The sequence below is a fragment of the Abrus precatorius genome, unplaced genomic scaffold (assembly GCF_003935025.1).
Source record: "Abrus precatorius isolate BTA unplaced genomic scaffold, Abrus_2018 Scaffold2, whole genome shotgun sequence".
Classification (NCBI taxonomy): domain Eukaryota; kingdom Viridiplantae; phylum Streptophyta; class Magnoliopsida; order Fabales; family Fabaceae; genus Abrus; species Abrus precatorius.
This window is the reverse complement of record NW_020874362.1, coordinates 16,426,702-16,450,832: the sequence shown is the minus strand read 5'-3', so window position 1 is coordinate 16,450,832 and position 24,131 is coordinate 16,426,702. Positions and strand designations below refer to the sequence as shown.

The 24,131-nt window shown below is 31.6% G+C and overlaps 2 protein-coding genes across 2 annotated transcripts; both read right to left on the bottom strand.

Annotated features, from left to right (window-relative positions):
* Positions 1–1,259: 1,259 nt before the first annotated feature.
* On the bottom strand, positions 1,260–2,144 carry LOC113859525 (RING-H2 finger protein ATL29-like). Its single transcript, XM_027492274.1, has one exon. It carries the CDS (start codon positions 2,142–2,144, stop codon positions 1,260–1,262), a length of 885 nt encoding a protein of 294 aa, XP_027348075.1.
* Positions 2,145–8,437: 6,293 nt separating this feature from the next.
* LOC113858628 (zinc finger CCCH domain-containing protein 12) lies at positions 8,438–12,307 on the bottom strand. Its single transcript, XM_027491342.1, has 3 exons — positions 12,287–12,307; positions 11,006–12,094; positions 8,438–8,998 (listed from the first exon to the last, which is right to left on the bottom strand). The coding sequence occupies exons 2-3, from the start codon at positions 11,835–11,837 to the stop codon at positions 8,715–8,717; spliced, it is 1,116 nt and encodes a 371-aa protein (XP_027347143.1). The 5' UTR covers positions 11,838–12,094; positions 12,287–12,307; the 3' UTR covers positions 8,438–8,714.
* Positions 12,308–24,131: the final 11,824 nt, after the last annotated feature.

Genomic DNA, 24,131 nt, shown 5'->3' with positions numbered 1-24,131 from the left:
TTGAGTAATTCCTAATTGTGCTATATATTTCTTCAATAATGAAACCAAGAAGAGTATATTGTTGCTATAGGCAACTAGATTTTTCATGGATGACTAAAATGACAATAACAAAACTTATGTATTTAAATCAAAGTGAAGCTTATATAATTTTTTTTTTACTTAATTTCTAACGTTCAACTTGTACTCTCTTTTTTTCTCTGTTTTTCATCCCTTATTACATTATGACTTACTAAATATACTCATATGTATAGTATTTTTTTATATTTTTCCTTTTTTTCTTTTTATCACATAAAATTACTTATATCTTTCACTTTTTCTCTCCTCTTTTATTCGTTTATTTTTCTTTATCTCTCTCTTCTTTTCATCTCCTATACTAAAAAAAAGGGAAATAAACTAGTTATTTTTATTGTTTATTTTCCTTGTTTTTCATTTTTCTTTCCATTTTAGGTGTATTACACTCAAGAATGTTAACTTATTATTTTTGTACTTCAGAAAAATAAAAATAAGGGGAGAGATTTTTCTTTAGAAAAATTATGATTATACGTTCACCAGATGTCTTGTTTTTAACAACAGCGAAAAATATGTACAATGAAATAGGAAGAGGAAGCAAACAAGTGAAAGATGCGATATATAATGTGATGTAACAAAAATGAGATTAAAAATGAGGTAAAAATATTATGTTAATATGTAACTATCGTTATTTTGTTTATAAGAATGAGAAAAGGATGAAACTAGTCTCTTATCTTCATTTACTCTAAAATAATATAAAAAAGGCATAAGTTGATCGAAACTTTCCACTTCAAAATAAAAGCATTAATGATATGTAAATGATTTTCTTCCCAACCCAATGCACGGGTGTGTAAAATAGGTAGATAGATGTGATATAAAACCAAAAAAAAAAAAAGAGAAAAAAAAGAAGGAATGAAAAATGAGTGATTGAATGAGCAATATGACTAAAGGAAGGAAAAGAACGAGATAGAAAAAAGAGGTATAAAATGAAAAGAAGAGAAAGAAAAGTTGAAACATTTAGAATTGTTAACCATATATAATGTACAATGTATCTAAATACTACACACTACAAAAAATTATGAACCTAATAACTTCTATCTAAATTACATGTGAAAATTTTAAACAACAATTTTTTTGAAAATAGGAGTGAAAACAGAGAATTGATAATGATGACAGAGAATAATACGCTTCAAGAATTTTGAGTATGGCCAAGTGAAGAGAAGCCAGACATAGGTTGACAAAAGGCACAATTACGTCAAAGGTGCAACAAGCCTCGCCATGTCCTTGTAACTTACAGAGCTCATTGTACAATTACACCTACCTCTTGTAACATGTTCCGGTAATCTCAACATGTATTTATCATCATCTTTCCCTTCAACTCCCCCACCTCTAATCAAAACTATAGAGTGCCCCGTTGAGTGTGACCTTGCAAACATTTGCTGTTCTTGTTGCTGCACCCTGATGCTCATAAAAATAGGATGGTCATAATCACATTGACATTCATGTTTATGTTCATGTTTGTGCTTGTATCTTTGATCTCCAACACTTGCACTACCCCTATCGTTTTCCCCTTCTCTTACATCAATGTGTAACTCATCGCTTGTTGATGACACAATACTATCTTCTACAAGATGATCAATAATGTCCCCACTTTTTCGCATTTCATCGGTTGGCGAATCAAGGTCTCTTCGACAAACGGGGCATGTCTTGTGAGAACTAAGCCAAAGGTCAATGCATTCTTGGTGGAAGACATGGCAGCAGAGGGTCAAGAGGCGAAGAATACTATCATCCTCAAATTCAAACAAGCAAATGGCACATTCAAGACTATTCTTCTCCATGCGAAGGTCCTTGACAGAGGCAAAAAGGAAAGTAGGGAAGACTTGGAGCAAGGAAGGGTCAAGACCTCTAGGGGGAGACCTGTTGGGTGAAAGACGAATGAGGGAACCTGAGGCAGTGCGTTGAAAGGTCCAATTGTGGATAAGCACTGAAAAACAATATTTGCATAAATAGACAATGCTGAATGCCGCAAAGCAGATTACAAGGACGCCCAGGGTGAAGGCTATCAATGCCGGGGGGGTATTATTGCGTTCTGCAGCCACTGGCGGCGGGTTGCGGTTCGGTTCTCCCAGAGACATCAGAGACCAATGAAGGGAAATTCTTGTTTAAGGTCGCCGGAGAATGACTTATTCGGGACCTTCCATTCTTCGTTGTTTGCATGGGTAACACAAGTTTCCCACCATACAACACCCCAAAATTAAGTTTGGTAAAGGGGTGATATGTCAATGGTTTTGTATGAGTAATAGATAGTGGGTTAATATGCAACGATGATGCGGAGGGTAGCAAGGGTCGGTTTTGAGCGAGTCCTTATGAGGAGGACATGGACTCGTGTCCGAACATTATTTAGGATGTATTTAATGCTTTAACATTGTGTGTTTTCAAAGCTCTTAGAATTATTAGATCATTATATATAATCTTACATGAGTCTAAAGATTGCTCTTGTAGTAAGAAAAGATGCGATAAAATTTTGTCAGATAAAAAGATCAGGAGAATTAAAAGTTTCCATTATTTGCTACCCTTTCCGATGACTCGACTATCGAGGGTAGTTTTTTTTTTTTTAAATAGTTTTATTCTTACTTATATTAACACTTCTTATGTTTTTATATATTATACATCTTTTAGTTTTTTTTTATAAATATTTTTAAATATTTTGAGTTTTAGAAATATTTATTACATTTTACGTATTTGGCCTTCATAAATATTGATTTTTTTTATCACACAACAAATTACAACAAAGAATTTGCAGATTATCGATGGATACTGACGATAGATTATCTCCTATTAGTAATTACCGATACATGTTTTGATGGATTGATGTAATATTTGACTTTTTCACTTATAATAGTTATTTTTTTTCAACAACTAATGGTAAATCAATTAGTAAATGATAGCACCAATGAGTATCATAGGTAGTGTTTGGATACAGATCTTGGACACAGAAGACAGAGACACTAAGACAATAAAGAACAGAGACATTAATGTTTATGTCTTTGTACTGTGTTTGGAAGCAACAATAGAACGTGGTATATTGCGTCTTGTATTGTGTTTGGATATAAAAATTATGAGAATAATCTATGCAATTTCTAAAAATTATGAGAGGTATTTTTGTTTTCAAAAGTTTACCCTCTATATCTCTAGAGCTGGGACACTAGTGTCCCTTTTTCTATAAAGTACACTGGTGTCCTTCAAATTTGTGTCTTTTGTGTCTCTATCTCTTTAGTGAGTCACTAGCTAAACATGATATGCGTGCCTTCGTGTCTCTGTCTCAGTGTCTTTGTCTTTGAACTAAACACTACCATACTATCCCATCTCACACTTTATGATAAACATAACTTATCAACATGTATTACCAGTTTTAATTTTATTTATTTTTTTCTATATTATCAACAATATTATTGAAGGATTTTTTTAAAAAAATTATGTACATTGGCTTTAAACTTTTAAAATTCCAACTTTTTTTATGGATAAATTCATTGATAAATTACAGAGAAATGAATATATTTAATTTATTATTAACTACTCATCGATAAGAATATTGGTAATTTACGGATCGAGTACGATAAGTTTTTGAAAATTATGTTTATTATTATTTAATTTTTTAAAATTTTTGCTTACTCATTAGTGATTATTGAAAAATGTTAATAATGAACTTTATGCAATGACAGAAACTTCTAATTTAAGTAGAGATGATATCAAAATTTTATCTGAATTTTTATTAAGAAAATAAGATTAAAAGTAGTTATATTAAAAATTGAAATTAAAATTGAATTTGTATTCAAAAGTAACTATTTCATGTCTTGAAAAATTTATGTGATCTACACTTAATCACAAGTGCAATATTACTTTCATACCAGTCATGAATGTATGATAGATTGCATTCTAATCAATGGAGATTAAATTGAAAGTTTATAATAGTTTTAAACAATTTTAGAGGAAAGCATGTCAAACGGATAATTCATTAATAAGGCAAAAGTGCATGAAAGATCTTTACATGTTCTTAACATGTTTAATCCTTGACCCTTTGAATTCAAAAACTAAGATTGATGTATATCTTGAACCCCTTGTTTGATGAATTGTGGTCTCAAGGTGTTCTTACAACATTTCAAAAAAGTAGAATTTTATGATGAGGGTTGCATTAATATGGAACATCAATGACATTTCAGCTTATGAAATATTGTCTGCTTGGATGACTTTAGGCAAATTAGCATGCCTAATTTGCATGAAAATACTAAAACATTCACTTAGAAACATAGAGGAAAAAACTCTTGGTTTGATAGTCATATGAAGTTCTTAGATGTTAATCATTCATATAGGCAAATAGATATGGATTTAAAAATAATTGTGTTGAAAATGATGACCCTCCATTAGACTAAGTGATTACCAAATGTAGGATCAAAGTTAAGGAATTTTCAAAATAATAGAAGTCAAAAAGGTAATACAAATGTCGAGCTATGAGGTATAATCCCAAACAAGTTTTTTTTTATTTTTTTGGAGTTGTCATATCAAAAGGATAATTTGGTGTGTTATTATTTAGATATTATACATATTAAGAAAATTGTGTTCGACAAAATTATGAATATTGTGATGGATGGATATTGAACAAATCATTTCCAAGAATTGAGAGATGATTGTTTCTATAAACCAAAAGCCAAATATTCACTAAAAAATAAGTTATTTTTTTAATGGCTGAAGGAGTTGAGAGTGTTTGATGGTTATGCTTCTAACTTAAGTAAGTGCGTTAATGTTGTACAAATGTAAGCTTTTTAAAATGAAAAGTCATGATTACTACGTCTTCATAGAGTATTTGCTTGTAATTGCATTTAAGATCTACTTGATGTTGTTTGGAAGCCCTTAACTGAATTGAGTCAATATTTCAGAGATTTATGATCTTTTACTCTTAAGGTTGAATGTCTCCTTGTCATGGAAAAAATATTATTATAAATTTGTGCAAATTAGAGAGAATGTTTTCTCTTGGGTTCTTTGACCTAATGGAACATACATTTATCATCTGAAGCACGCATGTATGGACCAGTTCAATGCAGGTGGATGTATCCATTGAAAAAAAAAGTTTAAGAGAATCAATAAAAATAAGTCTCAAGTGGAGGAATCAATATGTCAATCTTATGTAGCGAAAGAAACTTCAAATTTTTACTCAGTTTACTTTTAGTAACATGTTGAATCTAGGAGAACTCGGATTGGTTGTAATGATAATGAAGGAGAAAGTTCTATTCCACCAACATTGTCTTCAATGACTAATTTTCAAGAAATAAAATTTAGTACACTTACACATTTTAATAAATTGTGATGCAGTGCAACTATTCAAATTATCAGTCAATAACTATTTTTTTTTTCACATTTTATGCATACTTAAAAGAAGATAAAATATATTTTCAATAACAAATACTTTGAATAATTGCACGAAAAAAATTGTCTTCAACAATACATAAACCTAATATGTAAGTCAATATTTTAAAATTATTATTCTTGATATATTGTTGTATATTAATTTTGTTTGATACAACTTAGTTTGAAATTTCAAACTTTATTTACATAGGTTCATAACAAAAAAATGTGTTGTATTTAAGTGTGGAAGTTATAATCATTGAAATCGACCCACAAGAAGATATGAAAGTTATGATCCATTTATCAAAACACAAAATGCTAGACAAGTAAAACCCACAAGAAGACATGAAAGTTATGATCCATTTATCAAAACACAAAATGCTAGACAAGTAAAATATATGTCTTATCCAGGAAAAAGTAGGTCATACTGGAGGGTTGTGAACATGATAAAACTAAGAGATAATATTGAAATAGAGAAAGATGTTGTTCTAGATGCTTATCAAGTGCATGATCCACCCCCTTTAAGGATAGTAATAGATGTAGACAATCTTGAAAATTTTCTTTTGTTGACTACTGGAGAAGTTGATATAATTAAATGTAAATAAAAAAGATTAAATAAGTAATATTAGTGGTGATAATTCAAATAATGATCGACAACAAATTGACGAGGAAAATAACCCTAAACTAATATTAAATAATAATATTTTCAAATTATTTTAAAAAAATTTATGCAATTATTGCTTTATATGGACTGTTTAATTGTTTCATTATGGTTGGCAGAGACAGAGACTGATTTCGTAAGGTCAATTTAACCACCACCACTTCTACTACCTCCATCTTTATCCTTGTCGCCACTTCTACTTCGATCTTTACTACCACCATCTCTACCTCCGTTCCTACCACTCCCACCTCTCCTTTTAGGATGATACCCATTCTTGGGTATGTTGATTCTTCATTTCATCATACTCTTGGGTATGATATTGGGTATATGTTTGCTCCAACTAGTCTGTTACAATGGAAAAAAGATAAAACACGAGACTTGGATAGGAGGCCCTTTGGCTATGACAGTAGGAAATTTGTGCTTGATGGTAGTTTGCTTCACTAGATTAGGTCGAACGACAAAGACAAGTTTAAACAAATATTTCTATAAATACATCATTACACATTGAAATTTTCATTATTTTTAATTATGTTAATCTATCTAATAATTTTAAATTGTTTGTTGCTAGTTACCATCGGATCACAAATGTTATATAGAGTAGGTATAATCACTCATGATCTACTTAAGAATGCAAGCTTTAGGAAGATACATAAGAAGATCACTACCAATGTCAAGATCACTACCAATGCCTCTTTGACCCATATTTTAGGACTCTTCACATTCAAATGACTTAGATGACTCTAATGGTTTAGATGATGATGTTGCTGCTTCCAATGATGGCAACGACCAAGAGTTTAATTAGTCTTTATCTAACTTTTTTTATTATTTTATTTGGATAATTTTTTACATTTATTACACTTTGTATACAACTCATTATAACATTTTCTTTAATTATTGCATTACTTTGTTTATTTAATTGATATTTCATTAGTTTCTTTCTTAATATTACTTTATTTGATAATGAAATTATTATAATAATAAATATAAAGACATGTGATACCAAATAATGCATACGTCAAATTAAATATTTGAAATAATTTTAAGCCATTATCCGTTGGTAATTTATTATAATTTCAAATTGATTATTTTAAAAAGATTAAAATATTTGTCAATAAATTTACAATAAATTTATTATTAATTTTAATAACCCACTGGTAAAATTACAAACACTTATTGGTAATATTATGCACTTGATAATTTAATTATACTTAATGGTCTTCATTCTTATATCCGACAATAATTACTTACGAGTTTCGTTCACTGTCTATAATATTTTTCTCGACGGCTAAAATACCAATGATCAGCCGTTGTTGATAAACCTGTTGGTATAAATTGTAACCGTCAAAAAACCCACCAATAATCTCGCCATTATTCTGCGCATTTCTTGTAGTAAATTAATCAATAATAGAATTTACCTTTAAACAAGAGTGAACTTAAAATGTCGAAATTAATATTTTAAAAAATAATTAATTAATTAATTTCAATTAACAATGTTTTGAAGGTGTGATTTAGTTGAAAGCCTCTTGTAAATAGGGCGGAAGGGGATATTAGCACTTGATGAGCAAAATCTTTGGTCATTCATGGAAATAAACGAGGGGCATTCATCAATACGTTATTGGTATACAGCACAAAGATTGCTCGCAATCTTTAGTCCCTCCTCAGCACTGAATGATATCAGAAGCTCTTCTCTAAGGTCTCGTAGACAGAAATCAATGATATCAACGAGGCTTCCATCAACGTTGACTTCACAAATGATACAAAAGAGGACAAAGGGCTTGCTGAATGGTGAGGAGATTTTGATGTTTGCATAAATTGAGGCGCTTCATGTGAATCTTGTTAGTGTCAACAGGAAAAAAAAATAAATGAAAAACTCGAATTTTCACTGATTGAAGGATGATTCTTCTCATATAACAGGCATGATTTTGCTACAACACAAATAGATTTTCTTTTGTCTTGCAAAACTCAAATTTCAATTTACTGGCAAGCATGTTCTCTCGATCAGGTGAACATGAATGATTGATTTTCTAATAGTAATAATTGATTATTTAATTTTCCTTCCGGAGTTGGAAAATGATCAATTCGAGAACCAAGCTATTGTGTCGACATACATTCTAGTGTAGAGGTTTGTGCTCCTCAATGCGTTCCTTCTCCAGGTTCAGTTTCATCTTCTCCGGCGTTGAAAGATAAAATTGTCCAACAATCAGAACCATTCAAGTAAAAATCAAGACTGAAGAAATCAACCGAGTTTCAAATTCTTATTTCTTAAAATTCTTGTTCAATTGGACAATTTTAACGCAAAATTTACGGTCCCAAACACTAGGAGCATTGATATACCCTCAACAGCAAGATGCATGTTAAACAGCTTTAAAAGAACGATTACGAGATAGAATACAATATGATGCAAATACATGGAAGCTGTTGCTACATTCTTACGCCAGGAAACCAGCGCATTAAGGTGAATTACACCATAAACATACAAAACAGTTATCCATGAAGCCGGAAAAAAGTGCTATTCCCATTGGAAGTGAAGGATCATAAGATATAGCTAATAAAACAACATGTGAATGAAAATCCTTGCGTATTCAGTTTCATGGAAATAAATAAGCACTTTCCTTGTTTCCATGACTGGGATTATGTTATAACTCTATTCGATGTCATCGATCCAATCACCATATATCCTGCTGATTTTATCTGGACCTTTCCACTTCTGATGAGTTCTCTGTCCTGGCCTCTGAATCACAATAGAAGGCCTTTGTGAAGGGACGACTCCAATATGATAAACATCAGAATGTGCAACAGGTGTAACTGAAGCAACCACATTATCAGGACAAGCTTTTGAAGGCACTCCCTTATTTGTGTCAGGTGCAACAGCAGAAGCAGCATCTCTATTTTCTCCCTCCATAAGCCCACCTCCATATCTGTGCAACTCTGTGTTCACAATATCAATATCAAAGTCATTCATATGAAAATGGCTTAATAGGAAATTTTGACAGAAACAGTCTAAAAAAAAAAAATGCAGGTATGTTCCAACATCAGAAAATGTTCTCAAATGTCATAGGACCATGCACCGATCCACTGGAAAGTATGAAATGGTATTACAGTAATTCCCACGCAAACATTCAAATAATGGGGCTGAACATTTAGAAGTAACAATATCTATTGTGTGATTAACTATATCTTTACCACGCATTTGCATCCACCATGAAATTTTCCTAATTATATTCACTAATTTACTGAAAGATTAGATACAATCCTAGTCTTTGCTTCCAATTGTTGATATCATGACATTTATTATTTTTAATATCAAAAAGCAACAGAATAAAAAGTTTATTGTTTTGGAATCTAAAAGTATATTTTTAATAAATGTGTCAGTCCCTAAAAATGTTGATTGAGGTGGAAAATAGGCTGTCTAATATAATTCATCTAGTTTCTCAACTACATGTTGTACTGCCCTTGCATAACATTTATCTCAAGAGCTACTGTTTTAGTTGGAGAGAACCCAATGTTTGGGCGCTTACCAAAATCTGATAATCTTGAAAAATTGAGAAAAACTATGTACACAGCAGTTACCAGAAATTGCATCTGAGTAAGATTTGGTTGCTTCCACTCCATCTACAACTCTAAATCTCTGAGTGCTATCAGGATGTAAGCAGTGTCCTCTATTCATTTTGAACCCAGCACTAATCAAACTATGTTTTTCTCATCTTTTCAGACTGAGTATTTTTAATCAGAAAAGGAATCTTAGATATTGAAGAATACAAGGCAGAGGAAAACTCAACAGCAATCTCATATATAGAAACACATTGTCAAGTGAAGGACACTTAGAAAAAAAGAGAAACACAAATTTCCACACTTTAGACTTAAAAGTTCATCTCTTGCTGTAGATTCAGTTGTTTGTTATGCCTTTCATTGTGCAAAAAATAATGAACCATGCATTTCCCTCATCATAAGCATGTTTCAGAGCATGCAAACATGCTGTAATGAAATAGTGCAAAGACTACTAAAGTTGCCATGACACGCTTCGATTATATGCTTAATGAAACACATGGATATAATTATTAGTTGACACATGCAGCCATGGCTTACTCCATAAAATGCAATCTAAAAATATGATTATCAAATTTGTTAACCTTTGCCCTTAAGAATGAATTAAGCAGACAAAAGTAGACAACTTTTATTAAAAAGAAAAACATTTATTACATTGGAAATATTTTCTTTTTATAAAAAGTCATTATTATTAAATGCTTAAATTCAATTCTAAAGACTGACATTAACATTTTTCAGAAGGACAAAACTTAGGTATACTACCATAAGTACTTTGGTGTTGTTCTCTAATTAAAATTGAAGTTTAACCTTGGTAATCTGTGCCAACCTTTATTGTATGGATTACTAATGTGAAAATTCAATTTTCATTGGATAACTACACTAAAAATAAGTTTTGTCATTTTCAAAATTATAGTTATGCCAACCATATAAATAAGGAAAATGTTAACCTTAACCTTTAGAGCTTTTAAGGAACTTATAATAGTAAGATTTTATTTTTAAAAGGTTTTTATTATATTTTTATAACTTTAATGCAATGAATATGATTCTTCCTAATACTAATTTACCACTTTTAAATACTTAAACTCAAGTCTAATAGCTGAGATTAACAAAATTGTATAAATGATAGTAATAATAATAATAATAGCAGTAATAATAATTATAAAAACCAAGCCTGAACAATACATAAACAAAAAGCGGCCATCAACACCTAGATTTTGTTGTATCCCAACGGAAAGAAAATGCTTCACATTGGGAAATGACTGCCACAACGCAAAGTATTCATGAGCTTTTTATGCAAGAACACAACGATCCCCTATCCTATCCCCACCAATTATCAATAATTGAAAAAAGAAAATTTAAACAAGGAAAGAAAAGGGGTCACAATAATACCTGTAGCACCATGAGCAAAATGGCATTTGTTGCCAAAGGGACAATACCCTGTCATCTCCCACTTATTACAAATCCTGGTTTTCCAATTAGAGGGCTTAGAATTAGGCCCATTCCCAGCAGAACCACCAGAAGCAGCCCCACTACCACCGCCACCTCCACCACCACCCCCACTCCCGCCGCCGCCACCAACACCACCACCACCACCACCACCTCCATAACCACCAGGACCTAAACTAATAGCAACACTCTCACGATTCTTGGATTGCTCATCATGAAGAAAAGTACAACTGTCCCCATAGGGACACCCTTCCTCAGTGTAAAACTTCTTACAATGACGCCCCTTATAGGACCTCTGCATCATGTCCCCAGCGAAGCTAGAGGATCCCACAGTGGGAATCTGAAACTCTTCCCTCGGCTCAGTCATCACCATTTTCTCCTCCTCGTGCGCCGCCACGATCTCCTGCCAGTTCGGCGGCGGGCGCCGGAGCTCCTCTATGCTGTGGGCAAAATTGCAATTCGTGATGTACGGGCAGGTCCCTGCCCGGAACTTGCAGCACAGCTTCGTCTTGAAGAACATCTTTCCGATCGCCTTTGACCGGCTCGAGCCGCCGCCATCCTGCGAATTCCTCGACTTTTTGCCCGGCGGCTCGCTCCCCGACCGCCGAGACTCGTAATTTGAGTTCGACGGCGTCGTTTCGGCGTCGCCGTTGTTGTTCCAGAACCGGTACTCGTCCTCCGTCGCCCAATCGGCTTGGTCACCGGACCAGCTTTCTCCGCTGCCGCCGCCGCCGGTGATTATTTGCACGACGTTCCCGTCCCGAGCGTAATCCATTGTCACAAACGAGGCCAAACCCTAACCAGATTTTGACCTCTCTGGCTTCAATCCTTTGTGAAGATTAAGGTTTTGGAAAATTGGGGGAGTCGGTGGTTCGCGGAAGCCAACTATCTTGGAGTTTCCGAATAAGGTTGTGGTGTCGGGGATAGATTGAAGTTACGGTGAAAGAGTGTTAGAAAAAGACAACTTTAAGATGAAGTTTCGCATGAAGCTCTGATAAGAGCTGATTTTATGGCACTGAAATGAAACCAGATCTGTTCAACAGCAGCAAGAAAATGGAAGCATAAATTGTTAGTTGTTAGGAATCGGCAACGGGAAAATTAGTTAAATATTTGTGAGGAAAAGAAAAAATAAAATAAAATGGAAAGATGATTCAATCTTGAAAAGATGAAATCAAGAAAACGAGTTTCAAGAAAGGGAACCAGAGTTACAAGATTTTTCATTACCGGCATAAATTTCCTGTCAATAGAAATGGAGTAGAAAATTAGTAATATTTATTTTCATTTTGTAATTTTTTATTCTTTTTGAGGCAAACATTTGTGCGTAACAATGGTGCAGTTGATGACTTGGGCAGCGAAATGAAACACACAGGTGTTGCAATGCTTGATATTTATGGTTTTATATATTTAGCAGTCCATTTACTATACATTAAATTCTAAATATTAAATGATATTTTACTTAACTTATGTACTTTTAATGAACTTTATTTAGTTATTTTGGATTTGGTGTAATTTTCTTTTTGTCTTATTGTTTAGGTTGAGGAAAATAAATAATAAAGTTTCCTTTTTATTTATTAAAAAGTAATATACAAAATGCTATTTATAACTTTGTATTGTAATATTTTATTTATTATTTATTTTACAACATGACAAACCAATTGCTTATACTCTCAATAAAATAAAAAATATTAACATGACTCATGTTTATTCGTTCACTATTTTTCAACTATTTTTTTCCTTCTTTTATTATACTTTTATAAAATAATTAAGTATTCTACTATTACTCTTATGTGGCATTTTTATTTAAATAATGTTAAATAAAAAATAATTTATTAAATTAGGGTATATGTGAAACAAATTCTCTGTCTAGAGTGAATTTGTCACGTCACAGATTTTTCGTCAAAACGACTGGCGAAATTGAAATTAATTTAAAAATATGTATTTATTTATTTCACCACCAAAAACGCGAAACAAATAAGATCCACCCACGTGTTGGAAGATGAATGGTTTCGCCAGTCAAAAGGTAAAATTGACTCTGTGTTTCGTCACCACCAGAGCGAAACCAATAGGAGCGAGACGTGTGGCGGTCAGGGTGTGTGTTTCGCCAGTAGAAACGCGAAAGTCCAAAAAGAATTAAAAAAATATTTTAAATGAATGGCTGGAGAACATTTTGGACAGGTGGCTACATCATAGCAATTTCGCAACTATAATGGCGAAAGTATGTTTCGCCAAAAGTTAGGCGAAACCATTCACAGATGGACACGTGTCCGACTGTTCAGAGACCCTCCCCGCTTCTTCCTCTTCTCCCCCAAAGTCGATTGTCATTTCTTCCTTCGTCACCGGCATCCTCTCCCCTTTCAAAATATCTCATTGCATTTCTGATTTGGATTTTGCATTGTATGTGCTAAAAAGGTGTAAATGAGGTAATAATCATCATTATTTATATATTTATATTGTTATTTTTATTTTATATATTATTTGAAAATCTGAGAGTTTGAAAAAAATTAAATCTGTAATGTTTTTTAATTTTATGCAGGTGGGTGAAGTAGTGAAGTGTGATAAAAAATTAGGCAAAAGGTTTATTAAGGTTAGTAATAAAATTTAATATTTTAAATTTTTTATTATTATTTTGTAACATGTTTTTAAAATGTAATATTATAAATATATGTGTAATAAACATTATTTAAATTTAATTGTATATAATATGTTTGAAATATAATATTAATCATATTATATTTGTTATATATTTATAAGAATAGGAAAAATACAAAATTAGTTAAATAAAATAAAATAATTCTATAATTATATAATAATTTATATTTAGTTTTATTGTAATAAATAAATTTTACATTTAATTAATAATTTAAGTATAATGTAAAAATTGTATGAAGTACAATTTGTAATTATTTAAAATAGAATTTAGAGATTTATATTTTGTTAATATACAATTATTGTAGATTTAAAATGAATATATAATAAAATAACTTTTAAAAATCAATAAAGGAAATATTAAAATAAATTATATGTAAATAATTAGAGTTTTTTTATTAAAAAACATAATATTATTTATATAAATTATAGTATAAACATTCTTTTATTTAGTGTAATTGTAATAATTAATTTTTACACCCATTTATTTATTTGAGTGTAATTTAGATATTTAGATTTTGTTATTATAGAATTATTGCAGATTTACAATGAATATATGATAAAACATAACTTCTTTAAAGTAATAAAAGAAATTTTAAAAATAGATTAAATGTAAATAATAAGAGTATTTTTATTAAAAATGTAATATTATTTATATAAATTTTAGTATAAACATTCTGGCATTTAGTGTAATTATAATAAGTAATTTTTACACCCATTTATTAATTTGAGTATAATTTAGATATTTTAAAATGAATATATGATAAAACAAAATTTTAAAAATTAATCAAAGAAATTTTAAAAATAAATTAAATGTAAATAATAAGATTTTTTTTTATTAAAAACGTAATATTATTTATATAAAGTTTAGTAAGTATAATATTATATGAAAAATAATTACAATAATTATCATACAAATATTTTGTAACATGTTTTTAAAATGTAATATTATAACATTAGTGATTGAAAAATATTTTTTTTAATGTAAATGTAATATAAAGTATGTAATCTAAATTATGTTAGAAAGTTATGAATTAGTATTATTGAAATGAAAAATGAGTAGTACTAATATATTTTTTCTCGTATAGATGGCATCATCTTCACGACAGAGTAGGGTTATTAATCCTGGCCCAGAAGATCTATCACTTCTTCGGTTTCAAAGTATTCATATTTCTGAACATATTTGGGATGGACGTGATCACTCGATGTTGAGGGTTAGGAAGAGTCAAAATATTCCTGGTGGAATAGAGGGTGTTCCTGAAGAAATTGTTCTGCATCTGGAGTTAGCAGGGTTTATTGGAGTGACAAACTTGTCCTAGTTTTCCATAGACGTGGGGTTGATTACTGCATTAGTGGAGAGGTGAAAGCTTGAGACGCATACATTCCACATGCCTCCTGGAGAGTGTACTATTACTCTTCAAGATGTTGTTATCCTCTTGGGATTACGCATAGATGGGAGACCAGTTATAGCACCTACTGGAGGTGATTGGGAGCAGATTGTGGAAGATAGCCTTGGTATCAGACCAGGACCTGAGCATTTCGTAGGGAGTTTTTTGAAGATGAGCTGGTTGGATGAGCACTTCAGTTATATTGGTATGCATAATCACAGTCAGCTTCAGATAACTCGATTTGCTAGGGCATATATATTGAGGCTCATTGGAGGGTTCATGTTTCCTAATCACTCTAGCAGCAGGGTATCTGTGAGGTATTTGCCTTTACTTGAAGATTTTGAGGTGACCGGTCAATATAGTTGGGGTTCTACAGTTCTAAGTTATTTGTACCGAGAGCTATGCATGGCTACCAACATTGACCGTGTTGCTATTGGAGGACTTGCTGGGTTGATTGTGATGTGGGCTTGGGATAGATTTTCTCAAATAGCACCTAGCAATCCCCCCATACACGTCTCTATCTTCCCTATGGTGTCAGGTAAGTTTTTATTGTTATTGTCTGTCTATGCATATATTATATGTTAGGTTATTTATCAAAACCCTATTATTTGAGTTAAATATAACTTGCAGATGGGTATCAGAAGGAACAAGAAAGGGGAAGAAAGATGTACAGTTCTACAGATATATCTTTGATCGTCTAGCACGTGATGAGGTAATAGAGCCTAATTATTAGTTGAAATAGTGGTTCTAAATTGATATTATTAATATGGTATTGATCGTATTTTTATTCCTTCGTATAGATTGTATGGATGCCTTACAATATGGAACTCATCAACATGCTTCCACCCATATGTAGAGACGGTATGGATTTATGGAGAGTGGTTGTGCCACTGATATGTTTTCAGGTTTATGAGTGGCATCAACCTGACCGAGTAATGCGTCAGTTTGGTATGGTTCAGCACATACCAAAAACTCCTTACCAGCCTGACCAGCTTCATGACCTTACCCTTAGAGGAAAGACTGGAGAGGATTGGTCAGCCAAATTTAGTGTCATGTTAGACATTTGGGAGAGTAGACGATTGTGGGTCATGACTAATGAGATCCAATATGGATTACTGAGTTCTAATTCAGAATACATGCGATGGTATGTTAGTCACACTCGTTGTTGGATGACCAGGGATGCAGCCATATCTGCTTTGTCGGTATGTTGATATTTGATTTCATGTTTGAGATATTTTTTTTATACAAATATACATATACATTAACATGCCCACCATTTTCAGGGTGATGCTATGGAGATATTGCACTACTTATCCACTGATGGACATGATGCCTTTACCTTTGAAGAATTAAAGGACTTGTCCGAAACTTTCTTATCACTAAAGAAGGAGCAAGATCACATATTAGAGCCTGTTTCATCTTTAGATCCTCCATGCAAAGTGGTAATGCAGTAGATCCAGTCTTACACATAGACCAGCCATCACAACGAAGAGAAGGAAGGGGTTTGGCACGTTGACGTCGACAATTGCAGGCATCAGAGTGGTCCGTGCCAGCTATACCAGAGCGCCTTGATGGTGTATTCCCCATACCATCACAATTCCCTTTCCAGACATCGCATTTGCTGGTTGCCCCCACTTATTTTCATTCATCACAGGGTTCTCATCAGCCATCACAGCCTCCATCGTCACCATTTACAGGATCAGAAGACTATTCCCCACGACCTGATTTCTTTATGACACCTCCTCAGGATCATCATTCCCTTTTGACTCCTGGTACCCCATACGTAGAGGCAGACCCTATACCATCCTTCATGGCCCCTATGGATTCATGTATTGATCTTAATGCTGAGTTTGGTGCAGTTGCTGATGTCGGAGAGGCACGTCGAAATCCCCATAGAGGAGCTCGAGACAGACAGAGACAATGCATATTGACTCCAGAGGATCACCATCATCATGCACATAGGGGGAACAACAATGACATGTTTACTTCTTGTATTTTTCATATCATTTAACTTTTATGACTTTGGTGTTCATGTATCTATATACTACTTGAGAGCATTTATGGTAAATTCTAATCTTATTATCCATTTTCAACAGTTACATTACATCAATTATGCATTTACATGTTAAAGAACATTGTTTTGTTGAGGACAATGACGTCGATTATGACCAACGTCGTTACAACGCGAACACCTTTGTCTAGTTTGTGACTCAACCAAGTCCATTTCATTCCTAATACGAGTTGACTTCGGTCGGCCCTTACCTCTAGCTCTTTCAACGTCAGGCACTAACTTCCATTCATTATTTGTAAGGATGTTGCATTCATTACCAAGGGGGCACCAATGTTGGGAGTATGCATTGACAACATATTGCATTGAATAAACTGGGTCCACATATTGCCAAAAATCAATACTTACAGCTATACAGGCTACTATCACATGAGAACAAGGAAATCGATAAGACTGAAATCTTCCACAATCGCAAAATCTCCTATCTAATATAACTGTCCATTTGTGTCCACCCCTTTGTGTAATTGGATTAAATGTTTCTTCAACCTCAAAACTTTTTCTTTGTATGTCATACCTACGAACTTGGTGTGATGAAGCCTCTTGTTGATTTTTTTGAATTTGCAACATGATTTTATTACAAAACATGCTTCTATTGTGAAGGTCAGATATGGCTTCTTCTCCACGCTTGACGAAATATTCAACCAAGCGTCCATACGTGGCTTTAACCAAGGCAGTTATTGGTAAATTTCTTGCACCTTTGAACACCTTATTCACTGCTTCTGAAAGATTTGTGGTCATGTGACCATAACGTCGCCCATCCTCATCATAACATAATGCCCATTTCTCTTTTGATATACAATCAATCCACCTTTGTATATCTTCAGATTCATTACGAAATCTACTTAACTTTTGGTGAAATATTACCTTCGATGGTGTATAACCTACACATAGAACATTACAAAACCTTACATCAATGTGGCTAACCATTCAATTAAGTGTAACATAAATATTAATACGTAAAAGAACCATTACATACCTAATTTGATGAGGTCTTTCTTCAAGGCTATATTCTTAAATCGGTGATTAAAGTTGCTGGCAATATGACGAATGCAATATACATGATATGCATTTGGAGGTTGCCACCCAATGTGTGGATTTGAGACAACTCCTTTTATACTTTGATGCCTATCTGATATCAAACAAATCCCTGAATTATCAGTAACATGCAAACGAATCAATGCCAAAAACCATTCCGATGCTGACAAGGTTTCTCCTTCAACAATTGCAAAAGCTATTGGAAGTATACAATTGTTTCCATCTTGAGTTGTTGCAATGAGCAACGTATGACGATACTTACCATATAAGAACGTCCCATCCACTTGCAATATAGGTTTGTAAAATTTAAAAGCTTCTTGACATTGTTTAAATGACCAAAAAAACCCGTTCAAATACTCTAGATTTGTTATCTACTTGATGACCAGCCACATACTCTTTCGTTTCAATTTTATAAATAGATCTAGGAGCATGTAATTGCATGTATTCTAACCAATATGGCAAGGCAGCATATGATTCATCCGAATCACCAAAAACTTTTACAATGGCTTTTTGTTTCACCTTCCAAGCTTTTTTATATGAAATTTTGTATCCAAATTGTGCACAAATTCGCTCTTGAATCAATGAAATTTGTATCAACGGGTCTTCATTCACCATTCCTACATAAAATTTAAAAGGTTTAGTTAAACATAACAATGTAATTGTAGAAAAATTAAAAAACATATACAAAATATAACTCTTACCAAGGATGCATGAACAAATTAAATCGGAATCTAGCTTTTGATGATCTTGAGAAATGCTAACATTAACACATGTATGTGAACCACCCCACCTCGTAATTTTCCACTTCGACAATTTCTTCACCAATGAAGCCCTCACTCTCCATGGACAACCAGATGTATGGTTTAAGCATTTAACATACAAAAATGTTGGTTTTGACTCAGCCACAAAATAACTTTGATGAATCTTCATTGCGTAATGTTTTAATGCATTTTTCACTTCTTCTTTACTGTCAAATAACAACCCAACGAATAAAGGATCTCCTTCAACCCATGAATTGACTTCCTCCTCTTGTTGTTCATTCATTTCTTCATTAGGATATTCCCAATTAATATACTTATACTGTGGAGTAACATTCCAAAAAGGAATTACAGTATCTCCTGCATTATTTTTTGCAATAACCTTTAGCATTAATATTTACCAATCAAACTAAAAATTAATTGTATTTTACAATATTTTACATTACCTCCTAAATTTTCGCATTCTTGTATATTTAAGTTGGAATGAAACTCCCCTTCAACATTAGTAGAAAAAAAACTGCTATAAGAAATTTCTGCTTCATCATCTCCATCGGTGTCACTATCATAATCTGAGTCTTCATTATCTTCATTAACATCATTTCTAACTCCTTTATAGCAAAAAATATAACTTTTAATAAAAATATTTACATATATTAATAATAAAATATTACAAGATAATAAATTTTACCTTCTTTAGGATCATGACTCACACAAGTGTTATCATTTTGTTGTGAAATAGATAGATTTAAATTCATCATCTGCAATGGCATTGATGAACTTCCACCAACAACAATATCTACATACAACTCAATAACATTTCTACCAGATTGCTGTTGAAATGCACTTATCATGCAATCAATATCTTCATCATCACATATATCCAAAGCTGTATACTGTCTAATATTTTCATCAATCAAAAAATGAGAAATTAATCTAGATATCACTTGATTATGATTCAGATTAAGTTTCAAATGAATTTTTCTTTTCAACGCTTCAAAACTTATTCCTCGCTTTATCTAAATCACTTTCTTACTTCCTTCAAAGCTCACTCCTTCATTTCCTTCAAATATTCTACCATTCCAATATATAATAATAATAATTTCATTCATCCTGCATTTATACAAATAAACTTTATTTAACATTTATTTTTAAACAAATTATAAACATTTTCATACTCTCATTCATTAACTAAAATAATAACAAATATCATAATTACAAAATTTGATAATACCAAATATAGAATTAAATTTTAAAATAAAAAATCTACAACTAACCTTATTTTTTTTTGCTTCCTCCTTCAAAGAAAAATGAGTTTGGCTTCCTCCTCTTGAAAGGTAAATGAGTCTCGGTGAGCACGCAAACGTTTATATAATGATGGTTTCGCCAGGTAATTTGCAAAAATTCCCCTCTTTTTTGCTAATTTTGTGGTGAAAATAACAATAAATTTTGCCATCACTTTTGCGAAAAACTTTCCAGATTTAAACACGTGTCCCCCTTGTTTTGCTAATTTGTGGCGAAAATCCTTACCAATTTCGCCATGCCTTTCGCGAAATAACTGCAGCGTGACATGTGTCATTTCGCTGTTCATTTAAAATATTTTTTTATTTTTTTGTACTTTCGCGCTTCCACTGGCGAAACACACACCCTGACCGCCACATGTCTCGCTCCTATTGGTTTCGCTCTGGTGGTGGCAAAACACAGAGTCAATTTCTCCTTTTGAGTGGCGAAACCATTCGTCTTCCGACACGTGGGTGGATCCTATTTGTTTCGCGTTTTTGGTGACGAAATAAATAAATACATATTTTTAAATTAATTTCAATTTCACCAGTCGCTTTGGCGAAAAATATGTGATGTGACACATTCACCCCAGACAAAAAATTTGTTTCACATATACCCTAATTTAATAAATTGTTTTTTATTTAACATTATTTAAATAAAAATGCCACTCTTCTGTAGCTATTTACATTTTATATTAATCACCATAATAATTACTAAAGTCACTTTATTATTGTATTACTTTTTTTTCAATAATAGTAGCTTAATATATATATATATATAATACATAATTTTTATAAATAAAAAATTGAAATATATTTTTAGTTTTTATATTTTAATAATTTTTTATTTCAAATTTTATATTTTAATAAATAATTATTTTAATCTATATGTGACATGGTGCAATAAAAAAGCTGACATTAACTAGCATATCAGTGCATTAAATTACCAATAAAAACTAAAAATATAAAGGTATAAAAAATAAAAATAAAAATAAATTTAAATATTTATATTATTTAATAACTTTCATAAAATAAAAAATTAATAAATTTAATGGTTACTTTCCAACTACCTTCTTTTATCATCTTTATAAAATACTTTACGTTTAATTAGTATTTACACTATCACTTTTCTAGCTATTGACATTTTATATGAATCATCATAATTATTAACTTTAATTATTAAAATTATTTATTACGCTAAATAAATTTCTTAATTCAAGTGTTATTGCATTCATGGTAGAAGAGTTTATCTTGTAAGTAGGGATGACAATGGGTAGGGTACTACAGTACCCATCCCCATACCCGCGTTTTAAAAAAATACCTGTACCCGGCCCCATACCCGCGTGGGTATGAACATTAATCCCCGTACCCGTATCCTTTGGGTACCCATACCCGTCTTGTACTCATTACCCGCGCTTGTTTGAGAAAAAAATATTTATAAAGAAAAATATGTTTATATAATTTCACATAAGTAGCATAATAATACAAAAATTTAATATGTAGTTGTCGAACAAGGTACAAATATAGATAAAAAATAAATATTCAAAGATCATAAATGTTAAATGTATCTCAATAAAATAATTTTCTAAACTAAAATTCTTAGAAACAATAAGCAAAACTAAACACACAAGTTATTTGTCAGTGATAATCCTATCTTGTGTGAGATTTGATTGATTGGTAATGGCAGAACGACAACGAAATAGATCTGTACAATGGTTGTCCCTTCGTGTGGGATCACTTAGTAACCTCTTGTGACGACATTAACAACTAACTCTAATGAATAACATTTCATAGTTATTAAGTTTTAGTGAGACAAACATTGAGAATGAGAATAGAGTTAAAGTAGAGAAGTTCAATACTAACAATAGAAAGTTGATACATAAAATATTTTTTTTAACTTTTGAATTTGAAATTGTAAGAAAAATAATAGATTTAATTAAAATAATATAATATAATTAATATATATATATATATATATATATATATTAATACTAGCATTTTTTAACTCATATACTATACGAAAGTATTTTATCAAAAATATAAATTTTTGAAAAATTATTTTAGTGAATTAAATATTTATAATGTATATAAATTTAAAAAAAAAGAATTTGAATAAAAAATAAATAGTTACAATAAAATTTTATAATAAAGAAATATACGTGTATATTAAAAAAATTATACTTTTTTATCTTAAAAAAATTAACAAATAAAAATTAACAATAATTTTTTATATTTATATCTTTTCAAAAATCTTCTTTGAATGTGAATAAATAGTGAGAATAATATTATTTAGATTCAATAGATTATAGTTGTACTTGTAATACATATGTTGCATAGAAAAATATTATTTTAAATTAAAATATAAAAATAAAATTTAAATATTATTAATAAATAATAAGTTTACGGTAATAGTAGGTGATTGTAAAATTTATAAAATATTTATAATATATTTATTATTTATCATTCACTTTATGATTTAAACATCAATATGATTTTATTAACAAAAATATTTGTGTAAAAAATATTTTATGTGTGTCATATATAAATAATATTTTAAAAAAAGTCAATCTCATATTAACTATGTAATAATTAAATTGTGTTAGCCTAATTAAATGATATAAAATAGAAAATAAATTTTTCTATTAAAAATATAAATCAAAATAAATTTTTTGGTTTACTTTATTATTAAATATATTTTTATATTAATCTTATATAACTTCACATAAGTAATATAATAATACAAAAATTCAATTCATAATTGTAGAATAAAGTTCAAGCATATATATATATGCGGGTATGGGGCGGGGTGGGTACTTAGATACCCATACCCGCACCCTTCCCCATTAAAATTTGCGGGTTTTTACCCACACCCATACTCGTACCCGTATAGCAGGTAAATACCCTACCCATTGTGGGTAAATTTTGCGGGTGCCCATCAGGTACTTTACCCATTGCCATCCCTACTTGTAAGTGTGACACCCTTATTATTTATTACGCCATCAATATAAATATAATATTAAAATAATTCAAGCAGTAAGAAAGTCATATGTATGAATTTACGTCTGTTCATATTAAAAGAAACTAAATACACTAACCAGTTATCCAAATACATATATACATATCATCTGTCAAAATATACAGTCATCCAGTCATATAAACATATGCGCATAGCTGAATTACATACAAAAAATGTGGAGTCACAATATTAGAAACAACAACAAAAAAAATGACCTCACAAGCTTTCCCCCTAGACCCATGATCATCAAAAATACCATTTTCTCCAAAAGTTAACAACGGTTAAGGATTTCTATTTATACATTCCCTCAGTCACTAGTAATTATACCTACATATATGTACAAGTTATACTTTACTCGACCACCCTAGCCTACTCTCCTTTCCCACTAGGTTCCTGCTTAAAGGAGTCAAAACTAAGAGGAAGTCCGGCCTCAGAAGAAGTCACCTTCTTTCTAGTAGCAGTAGGGGTGTTTGAGCAGTGAGAGGAATCCGAAAATTCAGAAGAACTAGAGGAAGTCAAATTTGAAGTGGATGAGATGGAGATGTGTCTAGGTAGAGGTATGTTCGCTATATTGGGTCGTACAACAGGTAGATAATACAGGGACAGGAGGTGGGACATGGGGTCTCATAAACTGTGCTCCAGGAGAAAATGAAAAAGTGAGTCTCATGGGTACCCTGATGGGAATGGGATATGCCTGTGGGCCTGACCCGTTTCTATCTAATAAAAAGGTAATAGTGCCAGTATGCGTGAACTGTTGTTGTTCCCAATCGTCCGCCCATCTTCCTGCAGGATCATATCTGACTGTGATGCTGAACTGATACAGTGGTCGGGTCATTTGTGTTCTCACCTACTAAACATATTCACATACAACACACATAGCA